The sequence below is a fragment of the Leptodactylus fuscus genome, chromosome 5, assembly GCF_031893055.1.
Source record: "Leptodactylus fuscus isolate aLepFus1 chromosome 5, aLepFus1.hap2, whole genome shotgun sequence".
Lineage (NCBI taxonomy): Eukaryota > Metazoa > Chordata > Amphibia > Anura > Leptodactylidae > Leptodactylus > Leptodactylus fuscus.
In genome coordinates this window covers 86,541,915-86,557,894 of record NC_134269.1, presented here as the reverse complement: position 1 = coordinate 86,557,894, position 15,980 = coordinate 86,541,915, and the positions used below count along the sequence as shown (strand labels likewise).

The window sequence follows — 15,980 nt, the reverse complement described above, 5'->3', positions numbered from 1 at the left end:
GGGATAAATAGCTGCTCAATGGGAGTCTGACTTCTAAGATTTCCACTATCCTGAAAATCGGGTGTTTTATCCATTGGGAATCACTGGCTTACGAACACTGGGGAACAATCAGTAGTTTGCCACAGTACAATTTGCATCATACTTTAAACACGTTGGTCATTCCATAATAAATATGACACAAGTATCGTTCACTGTTTTTCTATTCACCCTGTTCTTTATACATAGCACAACAAGGTTATATTTGGCGCACATCTTGTACTATAAGGCTAGAGCTACACAGCCATTTTGTCCATGACTCCTGCGACTCCTTCTCTCGTGATACTGAATGGAGTTGCCGTGAGTTGAACTTTTTTTTTTTTCTACCAGAAGTCGCACTTACAACACACTTAGAGGGCATTCACATTATCGTTGGATTCCGCCAGCAGTGTCCGTGGCTATTGTCCGTACAGGATTTTATCAACAGACACTAGCTTATCCATCTGAAATTTCCATTCATTTCAGTGGGATTTTATCCTGTGTCTGTTTACACTCATGTCCGTTTTTTCAAGCAGACAAAAAATCTTACATGCAAGACTTTTCTGTCTGTTTGAAAAAACGGACAGCAAGTGTCCATTATTTTTTTTTAACATTGAGGTCTTTGGGCATTGGACTACTATCGGACAGTAACTTTTGTAACTTTTGTGTCCGTTATGATGGGTGTCCGTTTTTGTTTTTTTTTTTTTTAACTGGACACCTTTTGAGCGGAATCCAATGGTAGCGTGAAAACTATCTATGGGTCACAGTGGGGCTACATTCACTAATATGAGTGAAGGAGTCACAAGAAGACCTGGCAACCTTTGTCGGCATGGCCAAAATAGCCATACAGCACTAGCCTTGCTGTATCTTCCTACACACACTTATGTTACCCATATTTCCTGGTTGTGCACAGAACCACAATTCATATGACATGTCACAGATGTGTATTTGTGGCTGAGTCTATTTAGGCTACCTTCAGACACCGTTTTTCTTTGGCTTTTTTTTTCTTGGAGGAAAAAAAAAAACATAAAAACACTTGTATTCCTTAACATTTTTATAGTATTTTTTTTACTCTTGGCAATTTTTTTTTTCTGCGCAAGTTTGTGAATTGCAGATGTGGACCCTGGAAATCTCAGTCTATGTTTGGGCGTGTCCATATCTCTCAGTTCAGGAACTAACAACTGATAGATAGATAGATAGATAGATAGATAGATAGATAGATAGATAGATAGAAAGAACTAAGAAAGATTTACAGCGAGACATAACAGAAGACTTGAATAGCTGAAGAGGCATTGCAGCAACTGATGGTGTGGGAAATGAGCATACGTCTGTGGGCTCAATAGCAGATGTGTGGTCTGTCTGCACTTCGTCAACTCCATATAAAGATCTACTAATTGTTCTATTTTGTTCTTTTCTTTAGATGAACATATACAGATGTTGATCCGCTAGGGATTCTATCTTTACTATGTCACAAAACAAGACTCCTGAAAAGAAACAATCCCGTCTTTCGTTATCCAAAAAAAGAAAAAGTTTGGCTACAAAAGTCCCTGCATCACCGTCAAAATCTTCAGCATCACCATCAATTGTTGCTTTATTCAACAATGCACCTCCACCAAAACTTTCTTGTCCTCTCTGTGGGGCGATGGTACCAAGGTTTGGCTTAAACAAGCACATTGATGAGACCTGCCCCAAAGCAAAGGAAGAGAATGATGATGTTTTACTGGTTGGTAAAACCAATTCAAGACAGAACACCTCCACAAGCTCACAAACACCTCTAAAACCTAAGACTTCGGTTACTAAAAATAAACTAAAAACAGATCCAAATAATCAGGTCCAAGAACAGGCTAGTCCTTACTTTGGGAAAAATGTCTCAGTTAGAGAAACCCCTAAAGATATAGAGGTAGTGGCAACCATACCGCTGGGCAGTCTTTCATCCAAACTCTCCAGGAGATATCAGACTCTTAAAGCTAATGACTGTAAAGGAACCTACACAAATGAGGCCACAGAGCCACAAAGTCAAGGAGATGCATGTGGTTCTGAGAAAGTGACTTTGTGCTCCAGGCCTGACATTAAGAATCCAGATGAAATTAATAATAAGCAGAAATGCAATGAGACAACTTCAGCATTGGAAGGTGGAAAATTAGCTTCATTCCCACTTAAGTCTTCAAAGCAGTCGGATTGTGTAACAAAGGAGAAAACTGATCCTTCAAAACGCAAGCAAAATGATGGCTTCTTTGGCTTAAAGACTTCTAAAAAGATGAAATGCAGCAAATCTTTGGAGACCAATTGTGATCTGACTGATAAGACTCAGGAGTGCGGTGATCATGTATGTGTGGCATTAATGGAGGACAACGATAACTTTCTTCCTGTGGAAGATCCTAACGTACTTGATGAATTTCTTAAGCCTTTCGATGTCACGGACAATGTTGAAGCAGGTGATAATGGCATAAATGTGCCTGTGTCTGAACCCAGTATACCCCCTTACTACCTGAGGAACTTTATGATGGTGCTGCAAACAGTAATGGAGAATGAAGAAGACATGAGTCTGTTCAGTGAGGAAGACACTGTTGCTTTAACAACATTTTGTGAGCTGTCAGGTACACATTTCTATAATTCTCCATACAAGGCTTTCTAGTATTATCAGTTTTGATAGCTTTTAATTATATTATAAAAAAAAAAAATTCACAATTTTAATTTTGACTTTCAGTTAGAGAATGTTTTCTTACCTAAAAAGGTCTGATATAGTCACTGTGTCTGCCAATGCATATGGAGTCTATTTAGCTGGTATTATTTTGTTATATGGCACGTTTGGAACATGGTCTTCTATTGAAGCAAGTTACTGAAAGGTGAGCTTTTAGGAATGTAGTCTTATCATTCCAAACATTAGGTTTGTGTCTCGTACTGGAGGGCTGAAACACCCAAAAACAGCAAATGGTTTCTAAACAACCATTTAAACATCTGTAAAGTGGTTCCCCTGGTTAAAATAACATTTCTGTTTTCTTTCACACAGTGCCACACCTGTTCATAGGCTACACGTGGTATTGCAATACAGCACTATTCACTTTTAGAAGAAAGCAGGCATGTTTTTCTCATCCCTGACAACCCTTTTATTTATTTTTACACCAGTGGTTGACTTAGGAAGCTGGGAAAGTTTCTGTGTTACTTGTAGGGGGCAGACCATTTATTCCAATTCAGTAGTACGTGATTTTGGTTACCTATCTTTGTTCCTGGGTGAGGAACAGGAGAGGTTTAATAGTGCACCTCCTGTTATTTTTAGGGTGCAGTCATTTCTGTGTTATGTCTTTTAATATTGTTTTTTTTTTTATTTTTCTTTGTGAATAATAAAGCCGGAGGGCAAAAGCTGTACGTTCGGCTCTTCCAGCGCAAGCTGACCTGGATAAAAGTGAACAAGATTGAGTACAGTGAAATTGGCTCAGATTTGATTCCCTTCATTGAAGAACTGAGTCAGCATGGTTTTCTACAGAAAGGTATCCTATTAGTTGTAGTATTGCTTTAGTTTATAGTTTTTCTGCCAGTATTTGTGTTAATAATAAACTTTGCAATATAGTTTGTTGTTAACAAATGTTTGCTGCTTTCTGTGACCTCCTACATTTCTTTATTATATCCGTTTCATCTCTATTGAGAGCTGTATCCTGCTTCTCATGGTGTACAGTGTGTAAGAGAAAATGAGGGTGGGGGAGTCACATAAGACAGTTATATCTCTGGCATTATAAAACATAGAAACTTGCTTCTAGTGTCATATGAATGAGGAGATTTTACCTATGTTATGTCCAGAGTTATCAATGGTTTAAAATCTCACCCCAGGGTTTCAGCCTGGTCACTTGATTGGGACCACACAGCCAACCCCTTTCCTCTTCCTTTTCTTCTGATCATACAGGTTTTACTAGTGCTATGGGTGCTGGCTTTACTATAGTCAGACAACTTGGTACTTTATTGTTCATCTGATATGATCATCTTTCCTACCTCTCATTTTTTGGGAAAACTTTAATTCCTGCAGCCATGATGTTACTTACACTATTCACAGGATCACTGTAGACAGTCCCTGGTCTCAGAGGTCACTCCTGTATACACAACAGATCACTAATGCCAGTAACTGGATAATGTATATGATGTGATCTCTGCAGAATTGCTGGTGATCAGTGTTGTTCAACCATTTAAGTATTGGTTATTTTGTCTATACCATTTGCACTCAAAATCCCAGGCAGGTCCTTTAATCTGTATGTTATAATGTCAAGTAGTATACAATTCAGATCAAAAAGGAACACAAATTTATATAATAATTAAAAACAAAAGCTTTGTAATGCAAAATTCTCTGCTACCTCTTCTCCTGTGCCTTCTTTTCTCATATTTAAATACATAGAAAGTGGCCATCACTTGAGACTAGAAGCCATCCTTCAGTGATCCTCCAGAAAAGAAGTTCAGTATCCAGACTGCATAGGAAAAAGGAGATCCACATTTGTCACCCATGTATAGCCATATCTGATGCTAAGGGATGATCCAATCTATTGAAATGGTTGAAATTGATGATTTTTATTTTATTTTTTAGACAGTGACTTGGAAGAGCTTTCTGAAGCACTCGATCTTCTAGCTGCACCAGAGCTAAAAAACCTGGCAAAGACTTTTCACTTAGCAAATCCCAACGCTCAGAAACAACAGCTTGTCGAAGAATTCCTTAGGCTTTCCAGACAACGATCAATCTTCAGCATGAACAAGAATCAGTCTAGTATTGGTGCTGCCATTCTTAAAAAGTAAATACTTTGGTATAAGAGGTTTTGAGTTTTCCCTTATGCTTTTAACATTCATATACACATTTGTAATATTTGTGTTATTTGCAGAGCGAAAGATGCTGCTGGGAGAGCCATCCGGGTGTGTAAAGGTCCCAGGGCTGTATTTTCTCGAGTTCTGCTCTTGTTCTCTTTGACAGAGTCCATGGAGGTAGAAGAAGCTGCTAGTGGAGGACAGACATTGCTCTCCACTGTTCTCATGGTTAATATGGGGCGAATGAAATTTCCTCATTATGCTGTGCAAAGAAACACTAGGATATTCCAGGATCGAGATGATCTTATAAGGTAGAGCTCTGGGCTCTCTGTATACATATTTTGTCTAACAATGGTCTTAAATGAGTAGACTGCCAGCATGATTTCATATATGTCCTTAGATGTCAGTGCATACACAATTTATGATTCTATTCTATATGCTGTTACGAAAGTGAAGGCTTTTATCTGAACAGCACAGATAGGATTCCTGACTGAGGGTCTGAATAGAACAAAAAATGTTGTCATACTCCTGACACTCCCTCTCCCATATTCAAATACTCTGCTCAACTTAGTATGCATGTTCTCTTAAAAGAGCAATTGACAGACATTTCTAGTGGTAGCTTAAGTCCTGTGGAAACAAATGACAAGGCATGTTAAAATGCAAAAAAAAAAAAAAGCATCAAGGATTTGTTGGAATCTAATGAAACTTTTTATGTGTGAATATAATGATATATGTAAGTGATTACAATATTAGAGTAAAATAATATGTTTTTTGGGGAAAACTGTACAATTGAAGGGAGGCTGAAGTACCTTTTTGGGCCATATCTAGACTGGGTACAAGATGAGATATGGTTGGTTATGGTGGTTGTTATATGGCTTGTAGGGCCCCTCATATCATTATTGTGGGTGAATGAGTGTGAATGACAAGACACGTAATGGGGCCATGACGTCAAATTTCCTTCTTCTAAGCACTTGGAAATGGTCCAGGCAGAGACAGAGGTGTGTAATGAAGGTGTCACTTCTGTTTGCATGGCGGACAAGGAAACTCTGAAGCTGCTCATGATATCCTCTCTACTGGCCATCCATAGCCTGTTTGCTGTGTATACATGTCTTCATGTAATCATTGTTCCGATCTAGGTCAAAACAGTCTAGATGGCGGGCAATTTGTCTAAACAAACATTCTGCTTTTTTCAGTTGAAAGCTGCACCTGCTCTGCAGGTCAACTGGATTAAATGTCTTCCATTGTGTTATGTCTGCGCAGTCAACAATTGCGTACCAAGTGGTACTCTACCCTACAGTATAGTCTCTGATAACTTTTTTATAGGGCAGCGGGAAGCACTCTTACCCCCTCTTGTTACACCCAGTGTCTAGTCAGACCACACCTGTAATCGGTTATATATCTGCCTGATACATAGCTGTATGCTAAGTTTTGCAGCAATCTGACATTTCTATCTGGGTGCATTTTTTTTTCTGTCAATGAGTATGTCATTATAGATTTTTGAGGGGTAATCATATCAGAAGAGTAAATCGCTAATTCAGCTTCTAAATATTCATGAATAGCATGACCTCTTGACATCTTCTATGAACTATAGTTTTCTTTTTGTATTCTGGCTTTCAACAGATACGAATCTGCAATGCACAAGCTGGTAGATATTGTTGTCACTATGACCAATGGGAACTGGAAGGAAGCATATTTGATGTTCCAGCGCGCCAGGGAAGACTGGGAACAGATAAAGAATGAGCCTTCTTTGAGGTATAGTGAATAACACTGACAGTGAATTGCTATAGATGGTAATAGTTAATGTATTCTAAGAGTATGTTCACAAAGCGGAATTTGGCGCTGAGTTTGAGGGGATTCCACATCAAAATTCTTGAAGTTGAATTTTTCCGCTATAACGACAACTGTCCCTGGTGCTCTGGTATCTTCTAGAGATGAGCGAGTGGTATTTGATCGAATACTACGGTATTCGACCGAGTACGAGTATTTTGAATACCGTAGTATTCGATCAAATACCTACTCAATCAAATGCTACTCGCTCATTTCTAGTATCTTCCCAGTACGGGTCAGTCCTCCCACTCAGCTGTCTTCTTTTGACGGAACTCCTTGCCGTCTGTGACGTCCCCTGTCCCTTCCACTGCTTGGCCTCAGCAGCCTAAAGAAAGGACCTGGGGACGTTACAGGTACGCTTATTGGCCTCAGTGGTCACATGCAGCGGGGACTTCCACCAGAAGAAAACAATGGAGCTGCAGGACTGGACTGCGTTGGGAGACACCGGAGCACCAGGGTCAGGTGAGTATTTTTACTCATGACTTTACTGAGTGCATTATGTAAGAGAACATTACATGTCTGTGTTTATGCTATAGGTATCATACCACACTGCCATTGTATTTGCGCTGTTTTACTGTTGGCTGGGTGTATACTAGAATTCTATCACGAGGAGTAGAAATCCTGCAGAGACTACGTCATTATGAGGTAAACTTCTTCTATAAGTCTTTGTGTCTGAGTCGTCTTCTATGAGAAGTTTTGGGGAATCTATCTCTTGGTCTGGGTTTCTTCAAACCATATTTTAATAACAATAATATATAGCTAGTTATATATATCATTAAAAATTAGCGCCTTATATAGTACTTTTGAGGCAGGTGTGAAAAAATGCAGAAAATTCTGCTTTCATGAAAGAAATGTTAATAGTTTATTTTGTCTATTAACAAATTACAAAGGAAATGAACAAAAGAGAAAACTAAATGAAATCAGTAATTATCGTGACTGCCCCTTGGGGGAGGAGTCTTGGAAGTCATGAAATGGCCTCTATAGAGTCCTGATCTTAATATCAAGTCTGTCTGGGGTTACATGCATGAAGCATGAGCAAGTGTACATCCGCAGAAAATCTGTTCTTGGTTTCTTGGTTCTCTAAGGCCTCGTTCACATTAGCATTTGGATTCCGTCCAGGGGAGTCCGCATGGAGACCCCCTGAACAGAATACAAACGCAATTGCAAGCGCTGTGTAGTAAAAGCACACAGACCCCATAGACTGTAATGGGGTCCATGTGCTTGCCACTCGCTGCCAGCACGAATCATGCGGACAAAGTAGATGGTGAACTACTTCCCTGCCTGCATGATGCCTGCGGAGATCTGGCAGCAAGCCTACAGACCCCATTATAGTCTATGGGGTCCGTGTGCTTTTACTGCACTTGCGTTTGATATTCCGTTCAGGGGGGGGAACTGGTTCCGTACTGGCTGCCCTGGATAGAATCCAAACGCTGATGTGAATGAGGGGTAAGATGTTATGAACAGCATCATTGCTGAGTCGCTCCAAGAATTGTGTTGAAATGTACCTAGAAGAACTGATGCAGTTTTTCAATATAAGTGTTGGTCATACCAAATATAGATTGGATTTGCATTTTTCTTTTCTTCATTCACTTTGCATTTTGTTAATTGACAAACATGAAATATTAATATTTCATTGTTAAAAGCATTGTTACTTTGTAGCATTTTTCCATGTCTAAACTCCTTTAAATAAGGCAAACAAAAACCTTTTTGTTACTTACTGTAGCTTCAACTAATTTATTATACATGAAGAATGTCTAAAATAACAATTTTCCTTCTGTCTTCCTTATTTCTTTTGTATTGCAGGAAGCTGTTCAATTACTAGAGACACTTTTGTCCCAAAATATTTACTGCCTAGACAGTAGAGGGCGCTGGTGGGATCGACTTGTACTGAATTTGCATCAACATTTGAAGCTTACACAGAAAGTAACTATACTGGTCTATACTGACTATTAGTCATTACTAGCTGTGCTCTAATAGCAAAACAACCTGTAGAAATAGTCCATATAATATATCAGCCTATAAATGAAGGCACCTACCATCCCAGTACTCAATGCGGATGTGGAGTGGTCCGAACACTGTGTGGCATCACCCTGAGTGTTGTGTGTTTGTGTTGTTTTTAGGCAATCAGCTGTATATTGGAGGGCTTGTCAGATCCCTACGTACGAACAGGCCATCAGCTGTCCCTATACCAGCGAGCAGTGCGAATGAGAGACTCTCCTAGCTGCAAGAAGTTTCGCAATATGTTCAAAGAACTTCCCGAGATCAATGTAGAAGATGTCCCACATGTGAGCATAACAGCATTTCTGAGGGCTTTTCAAGAATAATACAAGTATTTTTTCACAGTGGGGCAAATTTATGGGTTATGGTTAGAAAGCAGGGCTTTGTGTTTCCTTAAAGGGTCCATTCACACAGAGGAGAATGGTGAGGAATTTGGTGTGGAATTTCAGCGCTGAAAAAAAAGCCTCCCATTGACTTCAATGGGTTGCTAGCAGAAAAAGGAATCCATTGAAGTCAATGGGAGGCTTTTTTTTCAGCGCTGAAATTCCACACCAAATTCCTCACCATTTTCCTCTGTGTGAATGGACCTTTATTGTTGTCGGGTTATCTTCTCATACATGTAGAGTCCATACCTGATAAGCTTCCCACCATAAGGAAATCATGGCGATAGATATTTCCAGCATTCATGGTTGTATCCATTGGCAACCAATCAAGACAATACCTAAGATGATTAGGGAAAATCTTTAAGACTCTGCAAAATTTTGAATGACTTGTGTTTCTACAAATGTTCATTGTCTATCATTTTAAATATGGTTATGTTCGTTAGAACACCCCTTTAAGATGTCTAATTTTGCCTTAAAAAAGTTAAGTATCTCTTAGCCATTGACAAATCTGCCTCCGTTTGGTTATACCTGAGCATTACATACATTCCGGCTTATGACCCCAGAGGACAATCCGTCCTGGGCTCCAAGTATTTCAGCGCCTTTATTTCTGGTTCAGTTATGAGGACAGATCCTCCAAGTCTTTAGTAATAGGAATTATCTCTACTGGAAATATAAGCCTTAATTGATGTTAAGCGTGAAAATTCTGTAGTCAGACCTGCATAGAATTCATAAAATGGATGAAAAATACATTTTCTTTACTGATAAACAGGTTACCATCAAAGGTAATATGTACCCTCAGACTGGCATAGCAAAATCAGTGTTCCTGATGGAGAACATGGTAGAGGAGGATGGAGAGGAAGTCACACAAACCATCATGTGCTCAGTTGAGGAGCTGGCCTTGGCACATTATAGAGAGCTGGGCTTTGACCAAGGTATGTGTTATGGAAATGAAGTGCTAGGGCTTTACCATGCGGCATCTTCATTGAGTTACATGACAGCTAGTGACAGCAGATTCCCTTCCATATTTGTCAATGATTTTTGTGGTCTGAGCTATGACATAAGACACACATGGTTTGAGTAAATCTGTATACTAAAAATATAATGTTACAGCTAGGGAATAATATTTTGGTTCCCTTTTCTTCAGGGATTCATGGGGAAGGCTCCACATTCAGTACTCTGTATGGCTTGTTCATGTGGGATATAACCTTTATGGAGGGAATACCTGATGTCTTCCGAAATTCTTATCAGGTACATTTCTTCGTTTTCTCTATAGTATGGCCAATTCTACCGCTGCTGTCACATACTGTTACTAGTTATAGTGCTAGAGTCTCAAGGCAGTATCCCATTGCTTTTCTATGTTGTAAATGGTGATCTATTTATACTTGCAGGCTTTTCCCCTGGATCTGTACACAGACAGTTTCTACAAGAATAGAAAGGATGCTATAGAGAATCGTCTCCAGCTACTTGAGGACTCGCCTACTGAAGTCCTTCATGACATGATGGCTGACGTGTGGAATGCACATCTAGGAGAAGCTGCAGCGCTGGTTGTTTGGGAGCGGTTCTCCTCTCTACAGCAGGCTCAGGTATTATCAGGTCGCCAACCTTATCAGCTTGTAAGTCATAAGTAACACTAGTGACATCCACAATGAATGAGGAACATTAAGAGGAATTGATTCATTATTTCCACAACAGCCACAAGACTCACCAGAATATATTCTTACGCATGCAGCTGCATCTGGTTCCAAATACATGCCAGTCAGGAACTGCCATAGATACGTGACATAACTCGCGCCAGTTATCTTACATCTCTATTAAATCTGTCAGCCCAGCGTGCTTCAACCCCCTCTCTCTGTTTAATATAAGTGGCATGTGGGGCACAGTGGGGGCACATTGTTTGTCACTTCTAGGTGTATTGGCCTTGGTAAATGTGGGCCATTATTTTATCCTGAGATACAATTATTTTAGACACAACCTCCACAGACATAGGATTTTCATGTCTGTCTGTGAGGTCAGACATCACCTGCTATTCAAGGATTCCATATTTTAGAGAACTTGCCTTACATTTCATCTTGTATGTCAGTTAATGGGGTACTCTCCTTTTATAAGTATACTTATTGCAAGTATATGCTGTCACATTATGACAGGTAGGGGTCCTACTTTTGTGATACCCAAAGGTCCTGAGCACAAATTTAGCACTACATCCGCCTCAGTGTTTTTGTTCCCCCCCCCCCCCCAGCCATGTCTAACCCACAGAGAGGGGACCTGCAGAGTGGCCAACTGCACAAACAGGTGAAGGGTAACACCACTGTATTGGGGGGGGGGGCTAGGGACACGGTGCTTCGTCAATGCTATGTCTCCTTCATTCTCATGCTCATTGGGTGTCGCTAATGATAAAGTGATAGCATATAATATAGTAATAATATTCTATAAATAGTCTAAATGGCTCTGTCCTGTTTTCACGACGATACGATTTATTGTTAATAAGTTTCTTTTTCGTGGAGAAGGAAGACGCAGATATTGCTATAAATATTAGTTCTCTGGACCAAAAGCTTATCATAGGTACAACTAAACCTTTACATTTGGCAGTATGCAAAACTTAATATCCTTCTCATATAGGGCTATTTGTCATGTACCTGACACCCTTGGCATTCTTCCTAGAATTCTCTCCCTACAATGTGTAAAGTGCTGCTGAATATGTTGACGATATATAAATAATAAAATGTATTATTATAGTATTTATTCTATAGCAATTTAATATATATCTATGTGCAAGTGAAAGTACTGTTATAAAATATCTAGCCCATGATAATATGTGCAGGGAAAAGAATGGGGTACTAAGGTTATGGCCCACATGTTGTCTTTGTGCCATTCTTTTTGCAGATTTTGCTAAAATTAGATTGCAAACCTAAATGTTATCACTACATACACAATAGGAAATAAATGACTAAGTTACAGTATGTGCATTGTGATTTCTGTTAGCCAGATAGACATTGCTATAGGGTGCATAGCTACACTGTATTTAGAAAAAGCACCTCCATTCAACGAATGTTACCTGGTGTGATAAAGTGCTTGAAATATAAAATAAGGCCGACAAAAAAAATAAAAAATCACCGTAATTGATGCACTTGACATAATGGAGGTTATTATCACCTGCCCCTTTTTTGGCCATACTTTTTGCAGTTGCATTTTTTTTTCGACTAGTTTTATTGTGGTGCTTATTTATGATGTCAGCGTACCTTCTTGTTAAACGTTGTACAATTGGTAGTTAGTTTAGATGTTCCTTCATAAGCCGTGAGTACTTTGCCCCTTTTTTTTTCTTAAAACCCAAAAAAAACTGCACAATTGCCTCTTTTTAATGTTTTCTGATCTGAGGGGCTCTTCTATGCTGCCCACGTGCTGAAGTGCATTTGCACCTTTTTTTTTTTTTGCCCGTTTTTAAAAAGGCGCAGGTCATGAATACAGTGTGAACAGGATTACAATTTAGGCCATGCCACCTTTTATCAACAAAAATAAAAGTGGTGAAGGCAGCCTAACATCTTGAAAAAAGGGTGCAAGTAGCTTAGGTGCCCCAATGAGTCTTGGATTACTATTTGAGCCTTCATTCTCTCCTCGCAGGGTCTTGTTTCCTGTCTTGGTGGGCAAATATTAAGTGGAATATGCAGGAAAATGTCCAAAGACATTCGTCATTGTAGAGGAGGCCTCCCTGATCTAGTGATGTGGAATGTACAGAAGAAAATATTTAAGGTGAGTAGATGCAGCATGTGTAAGTATGGCAGCAAGTATCTTGTTCTGTGCTGTAATTGCCCCTAACAATACAGAATTTTTACTTTTCTGTTAATAAATGTGTAACAATAAGTATAGTGTCTGCATGGGTAATGGACAACAACCACAGATTAGTGAAAGATAAGTCTACTTACCACACACACTGTGTTTATGAATTTAATTTATTTATTTTTAACACCTAAAGTTTTGTCTGCTATGTAAACTAATGTTTAGAAATGCCATACACATAGTGTAGTCCTCTGTATAACATGGGTACTGAGTCGACAAATTTTTGATAGGATTTGAATTAATTTGCAGCGAATTGTTTTAAACAGCTATTTCCTGGTTGCAGAGAGCCTGTATAGAGGTGTAGAACACTGTGCCTTGCAATGGTTTTTCGTGATGTCCCACTAGGAGATCTGAACCAGCGATGTACTGATCACTGTTTCAGGACTATAGACTGTAATTACGTGTGTATTGTAGTCTATAGAGGATGTAGACGCATAGGTTGACTTCCTCACTTCTTGGCAGTATCAACCAGGTACTGGGGGCTACTAGCAGCCCGGGGTCACTGGGCAGACCCCAGAAGATGCATATCGGCACCCCCTTGATCTCATGGGGGGATGTAACTTGTAACATGGCGGAACCCCTTGGATGCTGTGGTCATGTTTGACCACGGCATCTAAGGGGTTAAACCCCCCGATTGGGGCTGTGTTTCGACCAGGGGTTGTGGAGGAGGGTGTTAGCTGCCACTTACAGCTAACACCCACTCCCAATGCTGTGGGTCATCGCGAAGGTGTTAATGGGTTGTGACATCACAGGGCTAGCAGGCTGCTAATTGGTTGCATGCATGGCATTGTGGGTGATACCACGTTCCCAGAGTTTCTTGCCTCATGTCCTAACATGTACAGCAGCCGTTTTAGGAAAAAATGTGATTCGTTACCACGAAGCGTGAGGAAATCTGGATTCATTGTGAAATTAATATTTCCTGAAAATTGGATCGAATTCCACTTCCTCTTGGTAATCTGTGGATGTGGCACTTGCTTTACATTTGTATCCATATGTGGCAGAAAGGGGGGACCTTTGCAGTGCAAGTTAAAGTAAACCTGGAGTGGATTACTGGTAGTTTGTTCTGCCGTGCTAGCGTAAAGATGTTTGTAAAGTGGACAATTCCTGTAACAGTAGAACTAAAATTGGGAATTCTTCTGCCTTGGTAGAAACGTAGCAATGGAAATAAAGGTATTACTTATTGTGATCAGGATTAGATAGAATTCTTGGTTACCTAAAAGTGTCTCTATATAGACATGCTGTACTCTTGTGATGTCTTCCCTAAAACATTTGTCTGATGTGGAAGCTTAAATCTTTAGTTTCTATACACTATAATGGATATGGCCACCAGGTGGCAGTGTTTAGGTGACAACTACACACTTCTAATATCTGTTCCATAAATAATGTAAGGGAGCAGCAGCATTTGACAGCTAGTTTTTCTTCACTTAAATAGACCCCTTTTTGTTTAATGGTAGCTTCAAATGAAAATTAAATACAAATGGGGGAATTCATTAATCCCTTTGTATTGGTTTTCTGCTGTAGAGAGGATATTGTAATACATATTTGCTGTAAGTTTTTTCTTGCACCAAACGTTGTCACCTGTTCTGTGCCTCAGTTACCACATTGTGTAAGTGGGGTGGAGTATGGACAGCTCGGCCCAACATATTCATTATAGCTCATGCAAGTTCCTAACTGGCATATATCTCCATCTTGGCCGGAGACTCTTCTTAAATAACTTGTTCCTTGCACCTGTCATGGTCTTTATTTTGTATTTTTTAGTGGGGAAGGGGTAAGTAGTAGTTGAAGAAAAAAAAAAAAATGCAGTTTAAATAAATGACTGAAATGTGGAACATAAATAAGTGCCTGTATATAAAGCCTAAGCCTGGCAATCTTTTTAGAAGTCATCGAAAAAAAACTTTTTATATCTTTGGAAAAGCTCCTTGTGGTGTGATGGTACAGAGACTTCACTTGCATTTTGTCCATTTGTAGGCAATTCCATCTCTATACAAATTATTGGAGTGAGTTACGCTAGGTTCACACTAGCGCCCGGAGTCCGTTCTGTGCTTTCTGTCTTATGCATGCAGAAGATGGAAAGCTGTCAGGCCGGGTCCAGCCGTGAGCGCCGGTGAGTGTTTTATGCTCTCCGCCACGAAACAGTTTTTTGTTTTTTGTTTTTAAAACCGGACACAGAGTACTGCATGTCAGACTCTGTGTCCGATTTAAAAAAAAAAAAAAAAAAAAAACGGTTTCGCGGCGGAGAGCATAAAACGCTCACCGCCGGACAGCTTTCAAACCCATTCAAATGAATGGGTATGAAAGAGTCCTGCAGGTTTCCGTCTCCTGCTCAGTTTTGTGCAGGAAATGAAAACCTGCATGAACGGAGACCGGGAGCAGATGTGAACGAGCCCTTACACATAAGATCGGTCATGAAGCTGTACTTTTCATTGCAGAAAAAACTAAGCCGGTTCTAAAAGGCCCCTTGTACACATCTACATGCCTATATGATGGATTACTATAAAATATATATATATATATATATATATATCTCACACAATGTATTTTCCTGTAGAAATAGTGTATGTCCAGTTAAGATGCTTTTCATGAAACTAGAGCTGCAATGCAGAATGGTGCTGCTATTAGTTTAATAAAGATTTTCCTGCACACAGACTTTGGATACATAATCATTTCTTCCTCTCTTTCAGCTGGTGGAAGTAAAGGGACCAAATGATCGGCTGTCACACAAGCAAATGATTTGGTTGGATGACCTAAGGAAGATGGGAGCAGATGTAGAAGTGTGCCATGTGGTTTCTATAGGGGCAAAGAGTAACAGACTGAATTGATTTCCCTACTGTATGTAGTGTATACAGATCAGCACTTTCCTAAATATTAAATTTCATCATGTAACTTTCCTGCTTATGTTATTACTGTGTCCCTCCACCATGAGTATAGATGACCACAGTTTTACAGACTGGTGTTGCTCATCTTATGATTGTCTTCTTTTAGCGCTTGAAAAAGTGGGTCAAACCAGTAGTGTGCGCATTGTGGGATTATAGCAATTTACACTCATGCCTACACAGAAGAAAGGCCTTCATTCATTACTTCCAGGAAGAATTACGTCCAGTTCATGCACAATCTGAAATAAATCATTTTCATACAGAGTTGCCATTG

General features: G+C 39.6%; 1 protein-coding gene across 1 annotated transcript; it reads left to right on the top strand.

Annotated features, from left to right (window-relative positions):
- Positions 1-1,468: 1,468 nt before the first annotated feature.
- Positions 1,469-15,675, top strand: FAN1 (FANCD2 and FANCI associated nuclease 1). Its single transcript, XM_075276216.1, has 13 exons — positions 1,469-2,612; positions 3,363-3,503; positions 4,583-4,784; positions 4,872-5,105; positions 6,415-6,546; positions 7,158-7,266; positions 8,425-8,544; positions 8,742-8,906; positions 9,772-9,934; positions 10,147-10,250; positions 10,391-10,585; positions 12,618-12,746; positions 15,515-15,675. Exons 1-13 carry the CDS (start codon positions 1,481-1,483, stop codon positions 15,650-15,652), a joined length of 2,964 nt encoding a protein of 987 aa, XP_075132317.1. The 5' UTR covers positions 1,469-1,480; the 3' UTR covers positions 15,653-15,675.
- The last annotated feature ends 305 nt before the right edge of the window (positions 15,676-15,980 follow it).

What these genes read in the sequence shown, in the direction of transcription:
- FAN1 (XM_075276216.1), top strand. Translation starts at nt 1,481, where the DNA reads ATGTCACAAAACAAGACTCCTGAAAAGAAACAATCCCGTCTTTCGTTA. An exon ending in AAGAATGAGCCTTCTTTGAG is followed by an intron (nt 6,547 to 7,157) that starts GTATAGTGAATA and finishes TTTATGCTATAG; the next exon opens with GTATCATACCACACTGCCAT. An exon ending in AGAGACTACGTCATTATGAG is followed by an intron (nt 7,267 to 8,424) that starts GTAAACTTCTTC and finishes TTTGTATTGCAG; the next exon opens with GAAGCTGTTCAATTACTAGA.